The sequence below is a fragment of the Pimephales promelas genome, chromosome 5 (genome assembly GCF_988280905.1).
Source record: "Pimephales promelas chromosome 5, fPimPro1.hap1.1, whole genome shotgun sequence".
Classification (NCBI taxonomy): Eukaryota; Metazoa; Chordata; class Actinopteri; order Cypriniformes; family Leuciscidae; genus Pimephales; species Pimephales promelas.
Window position 1 is genome coordinate 38959804 of NC_142773.1, and position 19280 is coordinate 38979083.

Below are 19280 nucleotides of genomic sequence, written 5' to 3' on the forward strand. Positions count from 1 at the left end.
TAGCCTAGTTTAGGGCAGCTGTGGCACAAACTTTATATTGGGTGATCTAAGTATATTTATCAAGATAATGAGTCATGCACAGGATAACAATAAGCTGAAGTTCAACAAGGAACTAATGTGCTCGGTTCTGAATATGTGTCTTTGGTAAAACAGGGTATAAGTAAAGTATAAAGCACAGCTTTGTTTGAGAATGTGCTCTATGTGCATTATTCTGTGTTTGTGAATCATCATCATCATCATCCAGAGGATTTTTGGGAAAGATAGTGATTTGTGATTTGACAACAAGATTAAGAAATTTGCACAATGGCTAACTCTTCATAAAAAAAAGGTCAATGGGGAGCTCGAATAAACCAAATCGAATTGACTCAAATAAACCAAAAAGGTTATAGGCTATAAGGAGAAATGTAGCTATTAAAGGGATAGTTCACCCAAAAAAAAAAAAGAAGAAAATTCTGTCATCATTTACTCACGTCACGTCGTTCCAAACTAGTAAGATTTTTCCCGAAGAGCTTTCTGTTCTTCCACATGCAAATTTGACGATTCAAAAAGTTCATAAAGAGATTGTAAAACTAATCCATATGAGTTTGAGCGGTTTAATTCATATTTAGGCTATTTGAACTAAACCGTTCAATTCTTATTCGTTTTTTTCCCGATCTATCTGTTTATTAACTTTTTGAATCGTCAATAGTTGCGTTTAACGGATGGAAATCACCCAGATTTCATTAAAAAAGATAATTATTTGTGTTCTGAAGATGAACGAAAGTCTTACAGGTTTGAACGACAGGAGAGTGAGTAGGCTACATGATGACAGAATTTAAATTTTTGGGTGAACTATCCCTTTAAATGATTTCATAACACTTTTAGGGTTCAAAGGGCTATTGCATTTTTTATTGAATTAAAACAAAATTAATTAAGCATATAATTTATATATATATATATATATATATATATATATATATATATATATATACTGTATATAAACACATGCCTACAAACATAAACGTTTGGTTTTGGTGAAAAATGTGTAGTTTTAAATCTATAATAAAATGCCAGAGTAAAAAGTATGTTGCATCGTGGCCTTAATTTATATTAGTTTATTTCCATGGGCGGAGAAGAGAAACTTAAATAGGAACTCGATAGGATTCTGATTGTGTCACTCAAATCCTCCAGCATCCTTTTGTGATTTGCATAATCATTTGGCTATAAATAATGCTTCTCCCCGTTTGGGACGGACAGCTCCTGAAGAGAAGAAACGGTTCGCTGAACAGTTCACGATGTCTACCTCCTCCTACAGAAAGCGTTTTGGAGATGTGAGCCGGAGCAGCGCGTTCTCCAGCCGTCAGACCTCCAGTTCCGTGCGCTCGCGGGTGTCCTTCGGCGTCTCCTCGGCTCCGATCATTTACGCGTCCAAGAGCTCCAGAGTCCGAAGTAGCGTGGGGATGCCACGACTGACCTCGGAGACTGTGGACTTTAGTCTCTCGGACGCCTTAAACACGGAATTCAAGGCGAATCGGCTCAGTGAAAAGGCGCAGATGCAGTCACTGAACGACCGCTTCGCCAGTTACATCGAGAAGGTGCGTTTCCTGGAGCAGCAGAACAAGATCCTGAGCGCGGAGCTGGAGCAGCTGAGGGGTCAGAGATCGTCCAGCATCGCGGATCTGTACGAGGAGGAGATGCGTGACCTGAGGCGACAGGTCGACCAGCTCATCACGGAGAAAGCACGCGTGGAAGTCACGCGAGACAACCTGGCAGAAGACATGGAGCGCCTCAGGGAGAAGTAACTTATAACAAACATTCACAAAATGTTTGGGCACGTTAATGTGTGAATGGTATTGCATTAAGTCATACAGAATACAAAGTGGTATATCAACCCGAACACACTAAATGCGTCTTTATAGCACGCAGTGTGTTTATCGTGCAATTCATACTCTAAAGTGAGTTTTTACGTGCATAGGACGCATTGGTTGGTTAGGGTAGGTTAAGTAGTGGTGTGGGGTGCGTAGCTATTATACGTTTGGGTAGAATTAGTGGTGTGGGGTGCAAGTGTATTACACGCAAATGAACTGCGTATCATATGCACGTAAAAACGTTTTCCTCAGCTGTGTTGGGGATAACGCGTCACAAATATTCTTTAGTAATCTCCCTTTATTAACCATATCTTTTCTGATAATATAACAGAAGTCTGTTTATATTAAAAACATCACATTCTAGGGCCTTTACCCTGATTATACGCAAAACATCATTGATAGAGAGCAAGATGCTTTTTTTTCAAAATAGCAAATTTACATTTAAGATATTGGCTATATAGGAGTTTGTATAGCCCACTATAAGAACCCCCTTCTTTTTATTATTTTAGTAAGTGTGCAATCCTTTGCAACAAATCAACATTACAAGAATTAAAATTATCAATATATTTTTTGTAATTGCACAAAGTGAGTGACCTCATGCATAAGGATATTGTGCAGTGCATTTATAGTGACAGGGAAGTTCTGTGCTTTTTAGTGGAAAACATAAAATCAATTGTGCTTTTTACCTCGGGGGTCTTTAGCCTTGTTGTACCCTGTGCAGAACCTTTTTGGAAACTTTGCGGTTGTCAAAGCATCTAGCTATGTTTGCATATGCCACTTGTTATATCATTTTGTGGTCTAATGCAATGAAAATAACCTCAAGCGAGCAGTGTGTTTTTGAGCCAGAGTATTGCTTATGAGAACATTCAGATTCAGAGTCATTATTGAGAAGCTAAATGTTGTGATTGACCAATAAGAAACAAATATTCCTTAAAGCTGTGTAATAATTCAATAAATCATCTAGTGAAATTTTGGATTTTTAAAAATATTTTTAATTGGTGAATATTTTTAAATGGGCGTAGAATATATGCTAGGGACATGTCCCTACCAATTTCCAGTGACACTGATATAGCAATAATTTCGATCAAAACATAAAATACATTTATATACTGATGTCCCCGTCCCCACCAATTTCAAAATCAAACCTATACGCCACTGATAATAAACCAAGGTGTTTTCTTATTGATGTGTCATTTATAGACTGCAGGATGAGATTCTTCAGCGAGAAGATGCAGAGAACAGCATGAGAAGTTTCAGACAGGTAAAACACGATTGTATAACTATTACTATTATTTTTCAAATGGCAGTGTCCCACTGAAGTGCCTTGAAATGCAGCATTATCCATTGTGTTGACGTAGTTCTGTCACAGAACAGTGAGAGAGCAATGAGTTTTAAACAGTTTATTGAGACACACAAGAGATGGGAGAAAGGTATTTTTTAAAATAAATAAATAAATAAATAAATAAATACAAAGACATTTATTAAAAAAATACAAAATAAATACAAAGACCCCAAACTTTTGAAGGGTATTGTAGATTATCAAGTAAGAGCTCAGTCATCCACCCAGATGCAGAAATTACTCAATTTTATCAATTCATCTCATTCTATATTGCTCAATTTTTTACATCTAAATAATGAAAACTAGTCTTGCTTCTCTTAAATGTTGCAACACGTTTTACCATCCTTCTGAAACTGCAGTAGTGATAACATCTTCAGCTATGCATCAGCAAAGGCCTCATGAAATACTTTCTTGCACAATTTCTTTTCTTTTTTTTTTACTGGTCTATTCTTATAGAAAAAAATTCTGCAGATTCTTTTAAAGTTAGACAGAGTTTTCTGGATTTAAGTATAAGTATGTTAGCCTTACTGGTATCTATAAGAAGATAAGCATTGAAAACTTGCTGTCTCTCACTTCTGCCAATATGGATCAATGATTTTGATTACAGCTTCCCATCAGATTTTCTGTCCAATCAAATTCTCTCTAGAATATGAAGCTCCGCCCCCAACGTTAGAAATAGAGTTGGCGTATACCAGAATATGTATCGCATCCTTTGAATTCTGCACCTAAAGTGATATGGAGGAGATTAGAAGGAGAAATGGTTAGAGATTATAGGTGAAAACTGCTGCTTTACGAAGCTCAACAGCTCTAAACAAAACGCTATTGGCTGTTTTAAAAAAGGAGAGGAGCTGTTTGATATATCAGGATATTGCGAGGGTTCTTATCTGTCTGTTCTTTCTTTCTTACCTTGGTTCAATGTATCCTTGTTCGTTTTGAGCATTGCCCTGCCTCTGTTTGTGTTGGCCACCTCTATTACCACGCACCCTTGTTTAAAGGGATAGTTCACTTTGAAATTAATTTTTGGTATGTTTTAGCTTACCTCAAGGGTATCCAAGATGTAGGTGTCTTTGTTTCCGCAGTAGTTTCAGTTTTGATATTTTTAGGTCAAACCGTTCTTGTCTGTCAGTCGTATAATGGAGGTCTATGGTCACCACCTCAAAGAGCATGCACAGAGAAGTCCAAATTAAACATGATTTAATGACTCGTAAATGGAAGTACACATTGATGGCCTAACTGTTTAACTCTGGGGGAGTTGTAAAATGAGCCTATTTTCAAAAAAAAAAAAAAGTGGAGTATCCCTTTAAAACCAGGGGATAAAGTTATAAAGAATTGTGAATCTACTCATAATCTATTCCCTAAAATCATTACAAGGGGTGGTATGACCAAACTTCGCAACTCATTTTCTTCATTTAATCACAGAAACAAACAAGTGTGGGTTTAGTTTGGGAACCGTGATAGAGATTGTGGTCTGTGTTTGAGGAACGGCTCTGTGTGGCATGTCAAACTCAGAGCTGAATGTCTTTGTCTCTGGCATTAGCGCTGGGAAATCTCCATCTCTGCCGATTGCTCTTCCAGCAGACCAGCAGACCCTGACAAAGCAAACTGTTATGTCTGAACTGGCTGCCAAGGGCAGGAATGCCTGGATATGTGTGTGTGTGTGTGTGTGTTAGAGAGCACGTGTCAAGCTTAAAAACAGTGAGCGTTAAAGCCCTGTTTATGGGTCGTCCCGTCAGCAGACATCCAAATGGTGCCACACAGACTGCAGGGCATTGTGCTCAATACCCATTAACACACAAAGACCTCTTCACTGTGTGCTTGCTGTGCATCTGTGCTCAATTCAGCCGTGATGCTGTGTCATATAATGTTGTTAATGTCGTGTATAGGACGTGGATAACGCTGCTCTTGCTCGAGTGGATCTGGAGAGGAAGGTGGAGTCTCTTCAGGATGAACTCGCCTTCCTGAAAAAGCTCCACGATGAGGTGAGATTGTTTCAACTCACAGTAAAAGGCATTACGTGACAGATCAATGCATCTTCTCACCACCACCACACTCTCAACTAGTGATAGACTGAATAAGCAACCAATATTTTGCACATATTTTCCCATAATATGTTGCTTTACAGTGATTGTAGCGTATAAATCACATAACCAGAGTATTATACTTATGATCTCCAACTTAATTGCAGTATTGTCTTGGTCGTGTTATGGGAGCACGTAAATGTTGCCATTGAATCTAATCTAAAAAAAAAATAAAAAATAAGTGTTTATGAAGTTTTAATAAATATTGTGTAAAATAGTCATTTGCTATCATTAAATTATAGTATGCAGATATTAAATGAACGAAATAAAATGATTATTATACAATTAATAATTATTCTTAACAAATGTATTATATTTAATTTAGGGCTGTCAAACGATTAATCACGATTAATCACATCCAAAATAAAAGTTTGTGTTTACATAATATATGTGGGTGCACTGTGTATAATTATTTTGTATATATATATATAAAGAGTTCAGATGCAAAAGCCTCTAAATGCCATTTTAAATTTTCTTCTAGAATGATCATTTTTATCAAGCTTGTATATTTAAGTTCAGTGATTTCACTTAAATGGCAATGATAATTACCTATTAATTGTTATTTAAGTGAAATTACTGAACTTAAATATACAAGTTTGATAAAAATTATCATTAAAGAAGAAAATTTCAAATGGCATTTAGAGGCTTTTGCATCTGAACTCTTCATATATATATATATATACTGTATATATATATATATATATAAATAAACACACATATATATATATATATATATATATATATATATATATATATATAAAAGAAAAAAATGTTATTTATATATAAAATATTTATATTTATATATAATATAAATTATATATAAATCTATACAGTATATACATGAATATATTTCTTAAATATATACAAGCATGTGTGTGTATTTGTATATATAAAAATAATTATACACAGTGCACCCACATATATTATGTAAACACAAACTTTTATTTTGAATGCGATTAATCGCGATCAATCGTTTGACAGCCCTAATTTAATTACAATTATATTGTATTATGTTATAAACTTAGAGATCAGGCAGTTAGGAATTGATTATTATTTTAAAATTCTTTTTTTTTTCTTAATTGTAAAACACAATAAAGTAAACTTGCCTATATTATATTAAATTATATTATAAATAATGTTTCTAAAAGTCCAGGGATTTGCATTTAGTCACAATCAAATGTATAGCATTGTTTTTCATAGAGACCTTTGTGTACTAAAACGTTGTTTTAATCAATTAATTCCAAGGCATCATACTTGTCATACAAATGTAAATCCATTACAGCATTATCTATACAATTAAATCATAAAATGACTGTTCCCTTTCGAAGGGAACTCAACAATACGTCGAATGACGCTATGGGGAACGCCTCAGGCGTGACAGGTGTCTGAAATCAAATATCAACTCACAGTAATCAGGTTGACCGGCGACAGCCCGTGCATCATCAGCTTGAATGATGAGCGCGTCAATCTGGATGTATAAGAAGGGCGCCTTGAAACCGTGACAACATCTTTTCGTCTTCAGGGACTGTTTGTCTGTGTGATAGTATCAACGATTAAACGCGCAGAGACGTGGAGAAACACTTTGCGCGAGTGTGCCGACTTGTGTCCAGATATTTGACACCGGAGGATTCACACGATCTGTGCGTGTTCTGCCTGAGAGAAGAGCATTCGCGGGAAGCTCTCGAGGGAGTTTTTTGCGCGAACTGAGAGTTTTTCCTTTCAGAACTCTCTGCTCTCGTCTGACCCACTTCTCGAGGGAAGTGGGCGCGGAATCTGAACCCCGCGGTTCCGGTTCCCGCTCGGGCTGAGGCTCAGTGGCGGTTGAGCTCGTGGAGCTTTCAGATGGAGCTGGCAGATTATCGGGAGAGGGGCGTTAACCTCGCGGATGATCTACCAGCTGACGAGGGTGAGTTACAGATTAATGTTGAACATCTAAGAAGAGAGAAAATGAGCGCTCTCTCTCTTTGGTGAATCTGTAACTGTTCTCTTTGGGCAGGGCAGGAGTTGGCTGTAATATATATATATATATATATATATACATATATATATATATATAGAAAAGGATGTCAGTTTGGTTGAGACCGAATCATTTCAGCCCTCCTGCCCAGTGTACGCTGAGCTGGTTGACATTATGGGGCGCGCCTCAGACAGATTGCTGTTGCAGTGGAGGCGCGTCTGGGAGGAACCCGCTCATGGTATTTTGGATGGCTGGTTCCTCCCCACCCATAAGCCACCAGCCCGGATGAGCCTTCCATTCGTTTCCGATCTCCACGCTGGGATCGAGAGGGTATGGAAGAATCCGTTCTCCTCACGTCTCTATCTGCATCAGCGGGCTAGTTTCGCTGCTGTGGAGGGAGCCGTGGAGAACGGATAAGTGTCGAGGCCGCCAGTGGACGAGACGTTGGCTAACTATCTCGTCTCTGGTTGGTCCTCTTCACTAAGAGCTCTGACCCTGTCATCCAAGCTGCTCAAGACATCTTCATGCTTGAATGACAGAGCGTACACGGCAGCAGGTCAGGCAGGTGCGGTTCTGCACGCCCTTGTGGTCCTCAGGCCTACCAGACCGATCTGTTGCGGGACTCCGGGCCACCAAGCAAGCTGCTGTTCTGTCGGTGCTATGGTGGCCACGGAGAGACATCTGTGGGAGCTCCCACATACTGTGGTTGCCAGGTTACAGGCCTCACCAGGCCTTCCTGGTTATGAGCTCCCACTGATTGTGGTCACCGGGTTACAGGCCTCACCAGGCCTTCCTGGTTATGAGCTCCCACATGCTGTGGTCGCTGGGTTACAGGCTTCACCAGGCCTTCCTGGTTATGAGCTCCCACATACTGTGGTTGCCAGGTTAAAGGCCTCACCAGGCCTTCCTGGTTATGAGCTCCCACACATTGTGGTCGCCAGGTTACAGGCCTCACCAGGCCTTCCTGGTTATGAGCTCCCACATACTGTGGTCGCCAGGTTACAGGCCTCACCAGGCCTTCCTGGTTATGAGCTCCCACATACTGTGGTCGCCAGGTTACAGGCCTCACCAGGCCTTCCTGGTTATGAGCTCCCACATACTGTGGTCACCAGGATACGAGCTCTCACGTACTGTGGTCGCCAGGTTAAAGGCCTCACCAGGCCTTCCTGGTTATGAGCTCCCACACATTGTGGTCGCCAGGTTACAGGCCTCACCAGGCCTTCCTGGTTATGAGCTCCCACACATTGTGGTTGCTAGGTTACAGGCCTCAAAGGGGCCTTCCTGGTTATGAGTTCCCACTTTCTGTGGTGGTCAGGTTATAGGCCTCACCAGGCCTTCCTGGTGATGAGCTCCCACACATTGTGGTTGCTAGGTTACAGGCCTCAAAGGGGCCTTCCTGGTTATGAGTTCCCATATACTGTGGTAGTCAGTTTACAGGCCTCACCCAGCCTTCCTGAATGTGGGCTCCCACATGATGCGGTAGCCAGACTACAGCCTCACCACCTTCCCTGAGCACTTTGCTCCCACTCTGTGGTCACCAGGCTTCAGGCTTCATTGGCCTTGCTGGTTGTGAGTTGTCACATGTCAGGTTGCAGGCTTCACCAGGCCTTCCTGAATGTGAAACCCCCACTTTTCGTGGTCGCTAAGTTGTAGTGGTGAGTCTTCACATGTCAGGCTGAAGGCCTCAGCGGCCTTCCTGAATGTGAGCTCCCCATGCATTGGGACTATCGGGTGTTAGGCCTTGTCAGGCCTTCCTGATTATGGGTTCCCACTTGTTGTGGCTGCCAGGTTACAGGCCTCAAGTTCGGCCTTTCTGAATTCAGAGTGAAGTACACTAACCCCTACTTCACCTATTATTGTGGTAAATCACATGACGGGATGTCTTGTGTACTTTCTAAAATCCATTTTGTATGGTAAGGGTCACGCGTGGTATGCTTCGGTCCCTTCTTATGTGGCTCAGACCCCGGTCTTCCCTTGGGTCCCACTTTAAGTGGCGTCCTGTCACTGGCTACAGGGACGCCCTTCTCTGGCTAACTTCTGGAAGAAGTAGCTTCCACTTGGTGGAGTAAGCTCCCACAGGTTGTGGTCACCAGGCTGGGTCTCACTGACCTTCCTGAGTACGAGCTCCCACCCAATGTGGTCGCCAGGTTACAGGCCTTACCAGGCCTTCCTGGTCATGAGCTCCCACACACTGTGGTCGCCAGGTTACAGGCCTCAACAGGCCTTCCTGGTTATGAGCTCCCACATATTGTGGTTGCTGGGTTACAGGCCTCACCAGGCCTTCCTGAATTCAGAGTGAAGTACACAAACCCATACTTCACCTATTATTGTGGTAAGTCACCCGACGAGATGTCCTGTGCACTTTTTAAAATCCATTTCTTATGGTGAGGGTCACGCGCAGTATGCTTCGGTCCCTTCTTATGTGGCTCAGACCCCGGTCTTTCCTCGGGTCCCACTTTAAGAGTTCTTAAGAGCTAACTTCTGGAAGTAGCTCCCACTTGGTGTGGTTTTTCAGGTACACCAGGCTGGGTCTCACTGACCTTCCTGAGTACGAGCTCCCACCGGATGTGGTCGCCAGGTTACAGGCCTCACTAGGCCTTCCTGGTTATGAGCTCCCACATACTGTGGTCGCCAGGTTACGAGCTCCCGCATACTGTGGTCGCCAGGTTACAGGCCTTACCAGGCCTTCCTGGCCATGAGCTCCCACACACTGTGGACGCCAGGTTACAGGCCTCAACAGGCCTTCCTGAATTCAGAGTGAAGTACACAAACCTATACTTCACCTATTATTGTGGTAAGTCACCTGACGAGATGTCTTGTGCAGTTTTTAAAATCCATTTCATATGGTGAGGGTCACGCGCGGTATGCTTCGGTCCCTTCTTATGTGGTTCAGACTCCGGTTCTTCACTTTGGGTCCCACTGTAGATGTGTCTTTGTCGCAATACATTACGACAGGCACTTCCCTTGTTCAAGCTATCTCCCACAACTGTGGTTTTAGGTCTGACTAGACCTTTTTCGAGGTAGCCCAACATTGTGGGTCTGTCAGGTTTCTAGCCTCTGGCTTTCCTGAAGGATGAGCTTCCACATGCTGTGGTCGTTGGGTTTCAGGCCGCACAACGTACGGCCTTCCTGACATGAGCCCTCATGTATCGGAGCTCCCCACACATGGGGTCATCAGGTCTTAGGTCTCTTTGACCTTCCTGATTTTTGATCCCTCTCTTACTTCCTCAGTGCTCAAAAGCGAGCACTGGGTGGAAACTCGTGGATTGAGTGTACGATTCCCATTGGTTCGAGGTTGAGTCACACTCTCCGGAGGATCCCGTCTCTGTGATCCGAAACTCGATGGTTTCCGCCAGCTTCGCGGGCCTTCAGTTTTTGGATGCCTTTTCTAGGCAATTTCCAGAGGCTCTGTCTTGGACGGACAGGCTATGGCCAGACTGTGTGTCTTAGTACAGATCACCAGGCCAGCCTGGGGGCATTTCAGGAGGAGTGTTCTCCTGAATAGTGACTGGCTGGGGGTCTCTTTGGCCCCCTAGCCACACTCCCTAGAAGGGACCCCTTCTATTTTGAAGTTGTGGTCCTAAAGCCTTTGAGCTGGCCCTGATTTACTCACGTTATTACGTTCTGGTTTTTCTTGGTTCATTAGCTTGGGCTATGACCGGTAGGGAGTGCTGTCACTGACAGCCCGATGTAACATAGGGTGAGTGGTTTCAGTGTTTCTTGGAATTACTGGTTCTGACAGTTGTCACTGCCTTTCGGCATGCACTCCCCTCAGCATGGCGGAGTGGGTATTTCGTTCCCCATAGCGTCATTCGACGTATTGTTGAGTTCCCTTCGAAAGGGAACGTCTCAGGTTACAACTGTAACCTATGTTCCCTGAGAACAGGGAACGAGACAATACGTCTCGTTGCCATGCCTCGGGGCCTGCCTGCAACAGTCCCTTCAGACGATAGGATGTTGTCACGGTTTCAAGGCGCCCTTCTTATACATCCAGATTGACGCGCTCATCATTCAAGCTGATGATGCACGGGCTGTCGCCGGTCAACCTGATTACTGTGAGTTGATATTTGATTTCAGACACCTGTCACGCCTGAGGCGTTCCCCATAGCGTCATTCGACGTATTGTCTCGTTCCCTGTTCTCAGGGAACATAGGTTACAGTTGTAACCTGAGACGTTTGAATGAGACGTACTATGCAAAAACCATCTACAGTATGTGTGCTGTTTCAACTGCATAGCAACACCCTGGCAACCGTGCACAACACCCTACGTTTTGCACAAGCAAAAGCTACTCAAAATGTCAAAATTTGCTCTGTTTTTATGATCACAACACAAGAAAATGGGTATGACAGATGCTTTTCAGAAAGCACACAGCCTGGAATCTCTCTCTCTCTGTAGGAGCTGGTTGAGCTGCAGGCACAGATCCAGGACCAGCAGGTGCAGGTGGATATGGACATGGCTAAACCTGATCTGACAGCGGCTCTGAGAGATGTCAGGCTGCAGTATGAGAACCTGGCAACCAAAAACATCCAGGAGTCAGAGGGCTGGTACAAATCCAAGGTATTTAGCATGTGCCTTTTCACCATTAACAGGGATTTCCTCTATTTCTCATCAACATCGTAGCCTCTTCATCTTGCTTCACATTTTTTTTTTTTTTGCGAGTCATAACTGTCAGGTGAGCTGCTTCTGCTTTTAATGAATGAAAAAAAATCCTCTTTTACTAAAACATTTTTTTTTTAATGGATTTTTCCTTTTATACTCAGATTTAAAGGGATACTTTAGGATTTAGCATTAAGCTTTGTATTAGTAGAAAACCAGTAGTGTTTTCGAATTAGCGTGCTTTCCACCCTCATATCCCCCTGAGACGAGAGATTTATGTATTTTTTGTCTGGAAAAAATCTTCAGATGACGCAAAAATCGTAATTTCGCATCATCAGAGGATTTTTTGTCCAGAGGCTCTACAGTCAGTAGTGGGTCTGTCCCGCATGTCCTCAACCCGCCTATAGAGGGCGATCTCACTCACAGAATGAACACATAGTGTCGGCCATCTTTTTTTGGAAGCTAAGCTAGCAGGCTCTTGTTCTGTGGAGAAAGCTGAGTAGTCGGGGTTCCCATCCTCTTTTTCCCGGACATGTCCGGCCGTCGATGTCCAGGATTCAGCTTTTGCGTTCTGCAGTCGCCATTCGTTGTTTACGGCACAGCTTTTGTTTCAGTCTAACTGAATTCATTGCTATTGGTGAATCTGAATGTAGTGTTTACATGAACGCTAAACAAGTGATCGGTTGATGTGCGTTTTAACTTTGCTAAGAAAATTCCCGCTCCTCCGTGAGAGATACGAGACCAGTGCGTCTCACAGGTGTCTCTCATCGGTAATCACGCCACCGGCCTCGCGCCGTTCTCCCGCGGCCCTCACTCGTCCCGCTCGCCACAGTAAACATGATGAATGGCGACTGGAGAACGCAAAAGCCGAATCCCGGACATTTTGGGGCGATCTCGAAACACATTTTCGGTCAGACTCATCACTAGTAGCCTAGACTTGTTGTTTAACTACTGCGCTCTGTTACCGGTAGGCGTGGCCTCCTAGGGCAGCGAAGCAAGTGCATTCTGGGAGTTGTTGTCTTTTATCCACATGAGCCAAAAATACAATTTCTGGCTTTTCTCAGTCTAGAAAGCTCCAAATTCAAAAATAATTTCACATTTCTTCTACATAAATGACCACACATTCATCTTTCCAGAGGTCAAGTATCCCTTTAAGTTTTACTTCGGTTTCCAAACTCTGCCTACCTTTACTAACACATGTCTTCACTCACTTTCAGTTTGCTGACCTGACCGAAGCGGCTAACAGGAATAATGAAGCTCTGCGATTGGCCAAGCAGGAGGCCAGTGAATACCGCCGTCAGGTGCAGGCGCTCACCTGCGAGGTGGACGCCCTCAAGGGAACAGTAAGTAGTTTACATACAGTATTTAGACATGTCCTTTGGCTAGAAATGTGATGACTGTAAAAGCAATCCTCAGTCCTCAAGGGGGATGTAGAGTTTTCTCCAAATGCTGTTGTTTTATCGTCGTATTATTCACTCAGCTATATGCATGAGTGACAGTTTTACTAACTTTTCCCTTCAAACCGATGCTTTGCCTGTCAACTTTAAAGAAAATACAGACTGTAGAAAAAGACAGTTTACACCAATGTCTGCTATAGAGCCTCTCCCGAGAATACGTGCAGTCTTCACAAAAAACACTTAAAGGGATAGTTCATCCAAAAATGAAAATGATATCATTAATGACTCACCCTTAATGTCGTCCGAAGCCTCGTAAGACCTCCTTTCATAGAGCTTTCTGTCCCTGCATTGTAAATGTATGTATGGTGTACTGTCCTTGTCCAGAAAGGAAATAAAGACATCATCAAAGTAGTCCATGTGACATCAGTGGGTTAGTTACAATGTTATGAAGCATCGAAACTACATTTTGGTCCAAAAATAACTAAAACTACGACTTTATTCAGCATTGTATTCTCTTCCGGTTCTGTTGTCAATCCGCGTTGTCAATTTTTGGACCAAAATGTATTTTCGATGCCTCAAAATATTGTAACTAACCCACTGATGTCACATGTACGGAGGCGTATTGCATTCACTTGAAGAAAAAAAATCTACTCTGTTTTTCTGAATTAATGAGTTATTTTTTCATGAGAAAAAAAAAATTGCTCTGTTTTTCTGAATTAATGAGTTAATTTTTCATGAGAAAATTTTTTTTTCTCTGTTTTTCTGAATTAATGAGTTAATTTTTCATGAGAATTTTTTTTGCTCTGTTTTTCTAAATTAATGAGTTAATTTTTCATGAGAAAAAAAGTTTTTCTCTGTTTTTCTGAATTAATGAGTTAATTTTTCATGAGAAAATATTTTTTTCTCTGTTTTTCTGAATTAATGAGTTAATTTTTCGTGAGAAAAAAGTTTTTGCTCTGTTTTTTCTGAATTAACTCGTTAATTCAGAAAAACAGAGCAAAAAAAAAAAAATTCCATGAAAAATTAACTCGTTAATTCAGAAAAACAGAGAAAAACTTTGTTTCTCATGAAAAATTAACTCATTAATTCAGAAAAACAGAGCAAAAAAAAATTTCTCATGAAAAATTAACTCGTTAATTCAGAAAAAGAGAGCAAAAAAATTTTTTTCTCATGAAAAATTAACTCATTAATTCAGAAAAACAGAGAAAAAAAAATGTTCTCATGAAAAATTAACTCATTAATTAGGAAAAACAGAGCAAATTTTTTTTCTCATGAAAAATTAACTCATTAATTCAGAAAAACAGAGTAGATTTTTTTTCTTCAAGAATGCAATACGCCTCCGTACACATGGACTAATTTCATGATGTCTTTATTTCCTTTATGGACAAGGACAGTATACCGGACATACATTTACAATAGAGGGACAGAAAGCTAAACCTAAAATATCTTAAACTGTGTTACGAAGATGAACGGAGGTCTTACGAGGCTTGGGACGACGTGAGGGTGAGTCATTAGTGATTAATTTTTGGGTGAACTAACCCTTTAACACGATCCTTTTTACAACACTTAACCTTGGTGTATAAAAACCTGATATTCCATGATAACACCTTTTCATGATGTAAAAAAATGCAGAATGAATCTCTGGAGCGTCAAATGAGGGAGATGGAGGAGAACTTTGGAATGGAGTCATCTAGTTCCCAGGATAACATCGCTCGGCTGGAGGAGGACTTGCGGAGCATGAAGGACGAGATGGGAAGACACCTGCACGAGTATCAGGATTTGCTCAATGTCAAGATGGCCCTGGACATTGAGATCGCCACCTACAGGAAACTTCTAGAAGGGGAGGAGAGCAGGTGAACACTTCACACCCTCTTTTAGTGCATTACTGCATGACTTCTTTAAAGAGATATTGTTTTATGAAAATGGTTGAAACAACGCGTTTTAATGTTTTATAAATTAATTCTACATTTTATTCTCTTGGATGTAGAATTGCTCCCCCTCTTCCAAACTTCTCCTCCTTCAGTCTGAGAGGTAAGACATCAAGTCATCAATAAATAACACTATGATTAAAAAAAATGTCCACGTGCAGTTTAATTGAAAATGGCATTTTCACAGATATGATGCTCGAGTCCAAGCCTGTTACTGAAAATACATTTACTAAGAAAGTTCTTATTAAGACCATTGAGACCAGAGATGGCCAGGTATGTGCTTAACTTATCACTGTTATCATTTTTACACACTATTATGGCAAGCCGTTTTAGCTTTTATTCATTTCCAGGATATCAACAATTACATTTTTTGATATCAACAATTTAATTTACATTGTTATTAGTAAAAATGTGAATTCCTGATATCAATAATTACATTGCCACTAGTTGAAATGTCTATCCTTGATATCAACAATTAAATTTGTACTAGTAAAAATGGTCATTTTTGATCTCTGAAAATGTATTTCTGATATCAATATTATTTCAGATATCTAAAATGTCTTTCTTACTAGTAACAATCACATTCATGATATCAGAAATTAGCATTGTCACTAGTAAAAATTGAATTATTGAAATCAAAAATGAACATTGTTACTAGTAACAATTCAATTGTGGATATCAAGAATAGACATTTCAACTAGTAACAATTGAATTCTTGATATCAAAAATAAAGGTTTTTACTAGTAATAATTGTATTTCTGATATGTCAAATTGGAATTTCAACCAGTAAGAAATCAATTCTTGATCCAACAATTGGTTTTGAATGGCAGCCTATGGTGACATTTCACTAGTGAAAATACAATTGTTGATATCAAGAATTGAATTGTTGATATCAAGAATTCATATCCTAAACACTGTCATGCGCGAGATGCTGCGAAGGACGAGAACAACAGCCAAACACATCAGTCTAGTGTGTGTTTACATAGAAAAATAATAGAAAAGTAGCGCAGTGGAACCAAAAAACAAAACATGTTTTGTCTTATGCTTATAAAGAATTAAAACGTTTTAAAGCACTTTATTGAAAGTGTGAAAATCAGCGAAATGCTTACTAGGTGTATCTCTAACATGTCTTGATCGCAATTAAATAATGAAATATGCTAAAATATGCTTCAACGTATTTATTTAAATATGTACAGGATTTTATTTCTGTTTTGTAATTCCCATTAATCTCTAATAATCGCCCTTTCTGTTCTTTAAGTTAACCTGAAATCAGATTTTTAAAAAATGATTCTGCTCTTCTCTTCTATTAAGGTGATCAATGAGTCCACTCAGAACCACGATGACCTGGAGTGATGGAGAGAAATCTCTTATTACCCACCAACTGCAGCACATTTTTTTGTATCGCCAGTGTACTAACTTCATCTAATGTGAACAACCCACAATAGCTCGCTTTAAAGTGCCTTTTTATCTGCCCAAAAATATACCTTTCAAGTATTTGAGCCTGTAGAGGACCTGTAGTTCTTCTCAGAGTGAGAACACGTGACCTTTAGCGTAAGTTACTGTGAATCGTTTCATTGTCTAAACCTGCTTTTATCTTCCACATAATGTGGCCTAAGGAAAATGCTTCAATAAAAATAATCAAAGAACAGTTTGTATTCTTAAAGAGCCTCATTCTTTGTCTGATTTTTCTTCCATGGAAATTAAAATTTTGACAGTAAAATACTGAATGCTTTTGAAGTGGTTCTTGATTTGAAGCCCGTCACTGCCATCTTGTGGACATTTCTAAGAACAAAAAATACAGTCAAGTCAAGGTTGCATTCTCAAGTCTCCGATTTTGATATACCTTTTCAAAACAGGATGTTTCTCTCTCCGAGGAGCATCCATGTTCACTATTAGTCATTCATGTGGGATAGCATGTGTGTTCCTGTCTGTTTGTTCCAGTGATGGAGACTTGTACTCCCTGGACATGAGTGTTAGCTCCTGTTTCGTTCCCATGTGTGGTGTCATATCTGAACAAATTTTTTAAAGGAATAGCTCAGCTAGAAAGCAAAATCATTTACAAAATGATTTTCTCTCTTCCACGGAAAACAAAAAGGTCATTTTGAAGAATGTCAATGCTTCCTTAATTAAAGGACACATGACTGTGACCAGAGAGCTGTCAAGCTCTAAGAGACAAGACACATAAATGTATAGCCTAGTCCATACAACTCGTGCACTAGCCTTTATAATTTTTCCAAAGCCATGCGATTGCTTTGTGTGATGGAATTTATGAATTCGATTTATGAATAAATTAAAGGGTTAGTTCACCCAAAAATGAAAATTCTGTCAGTATTTACTCACCCTCATGTTGTTCCAACCCCGTAAGACCTTCGTTTATCTTCGGAACACAAATTAAGATATTTAAGATATTAAGATCGCTCCTGCATACAGTCCATAGGCTTCTTGAGGGAATGACACTTGATGGCATCTAAAAGTCATTAAAGACATCGTTAAAATAGTCCAAGTGACTACAGGGGCTCAATCTTAAGTTTATCAAACGACGAGAATACTTTTTGTGCGCCAAAACAAACAAAAATAACGACTTTATTTCAAATATTTACTTGGGCCTAGTCAGTTAACGTAGTGTGATAGCGTAGAGCTACGTCACACGTAGGCTCACTATTGGCCGACGCTGGTCATGTGTGTGATGCGTGTGACGTACAATAACAGAAGCTTACGCTATTAAACTAGTAACCTGACTCGCGCAGAGGGAGAAATAAACGAATAGTTGAAATAAAGTCGTTATTTTTGTTGTTGTTTTTTTGCGCACAAAAAGTGTTCTCGTCGTTTGATAAACTTAAGATTGAGCCCCTGTAGTCACTTGGACTATTTTAACGATGTCTTTAATGACTTTTTTCGAGGCCATCAATTGTCATTCCCTCAAGAAGCCTATGGACTAGTATGCAGGAGTTTCTTAATTTGTATTCCGAAGATGAACGAAGGTCTTACGGGGTTGGAACAACATGAGGGTGAGTAAATACTGACAGAATTTTCATTTTTGGGTGAACTAACCATTTAAGATCCATGGTTAACTTAGAGAAGTTTACATTTTCACTTATTCATACCTTAAAGGTACAGTATAGGCAATTTTCGGAGAAGCTAGCAATAGCAAGCTAGTTTTGAAAGCATAAGATCCCACCCTCCCTCCCAAGCGTCTCCAAAGCACACAAACATGTACAGTAGGGAGCAAACAAAAGCATCAAAATAGGGCGTTATCTCATGTCTAAAAGCTCATAACATTACAATAGGTGTGTTCGACTTGCTGTGAGACCAATCGGTGCATGCCATCAAAGTACCGCGAGAGCAGTCAAACCGGGCTAAAGCGAACAGAGCCATGCCGTGCCGAACCGAGTCGTACTGCACAGTGGAGAAGCGAGCCGAACCGTGCCGCGCCGAACCGTAAAATAGCTCTGACCTGTATCACCTGACAGCTGCAGATTCACTTCGGCGTTGATAGCGTTGCCTTGCCATTGAAACTCATAAATTCGAGTCACGAATTGCTCTGAGTAAAACGTCATGGGTTTCCGTTTCCATCCATGGCGTGAACACAGGATAGGCTCATTGGTTTGCTCCAGGTGGAACTGTAAAAGGTGACATTTATTTGTGGTATGCTGACTGATGAAACACAGCTGCATGGTGCAGGAAAGAATGAAAATACATGTTGACAGGCAGTCGGTCTGATCGGACGAATTTGGTCCTAAGCCTTTCACAGATTATTTAGACCACTTATATAGACTAGTAATTGATATCACGTGAAGAGACAAAAAATGGTTCTGGAAATAATCACCTACCCTGCCTTTAAATTTTTATTTTTAATACAAATTGCTCTTGGTTTTTGAACATGTTGGTCAACCACCAAACTGAACAGTAAATAACCAGGCAGCTTCGACTAAACCGACTACCAAGCTGCAGGCTATTTTGCATCAGGGATGAAAAAGAAAAATAACATTTTACGACATGAAATTATGACATAATGCTTAATATTATGACATATTGCTTAATAATGTCAATTTCCCCTTTATTTCTTATAACTTTAATTGTGAATGTAATTGCATATTCGTAGTTCGACAGTGTCGGATTTCATTAATGCAATACACT

The 19280-nt window shown here is 40.4% G+C and overlaps 2 protein-coding genes across 3 annotated transcripts in view; both read left to right on the plus strand.

The window, feature by feature from the left end:
• The first annotated feature begins 1222 nt into the window (after nucleotides 1-1222).
• Nucleotides 1223-16882, plus strand: viml (vimentin like). Its single transcript, XM_039675560.2, has 9 exons — nucleotides 1223-1777; nucleotides 3048-3108; nucleotides 5070-5165; nucleotides 11618-11779; nucleotides 13036-13161; nucleotides 14848-15068; nucleotides 15203-15246; nucleotides 15331-15416; nucleotides 16455-16882. The coding sequence occupies exons 1-9, from the start codon at nucleotides 1275-1277 to the stop codon at nucleotides 16494-16496; spliced, it is 1341 nt and encodes a 446-aa protein (XP_039531494.2). The 5' UTR covers nucleotides 1223-1274; the 3' UTR covers nucleotides 16497-16882.
• An 868-nt stretch (nucleotides 16883-17750) lies between these two features.
• The window catches only part of pde1cb (phosphodiesterase 1C, calmodulin-dependent b), a 99093-nt gene continuing 97563 nt past the window's right edge, over nucleotides 17751-19280 (plus strand). For both annotated transcript variants that reach the window (XM_089131500.1, XM_089131501.1), the window contains exon 1: nucleotides 17751-18151. In XM_089131500.1, coding sequence (XP_088987626.1) covers nucleotides 18115-18151 — 37 coding nt within the window. In that variant the 5' untranslated portion in view covers nucleotides 17751-18114. The remainder of the gene's footprint in view (nucleotides 18152-19280) is intronic.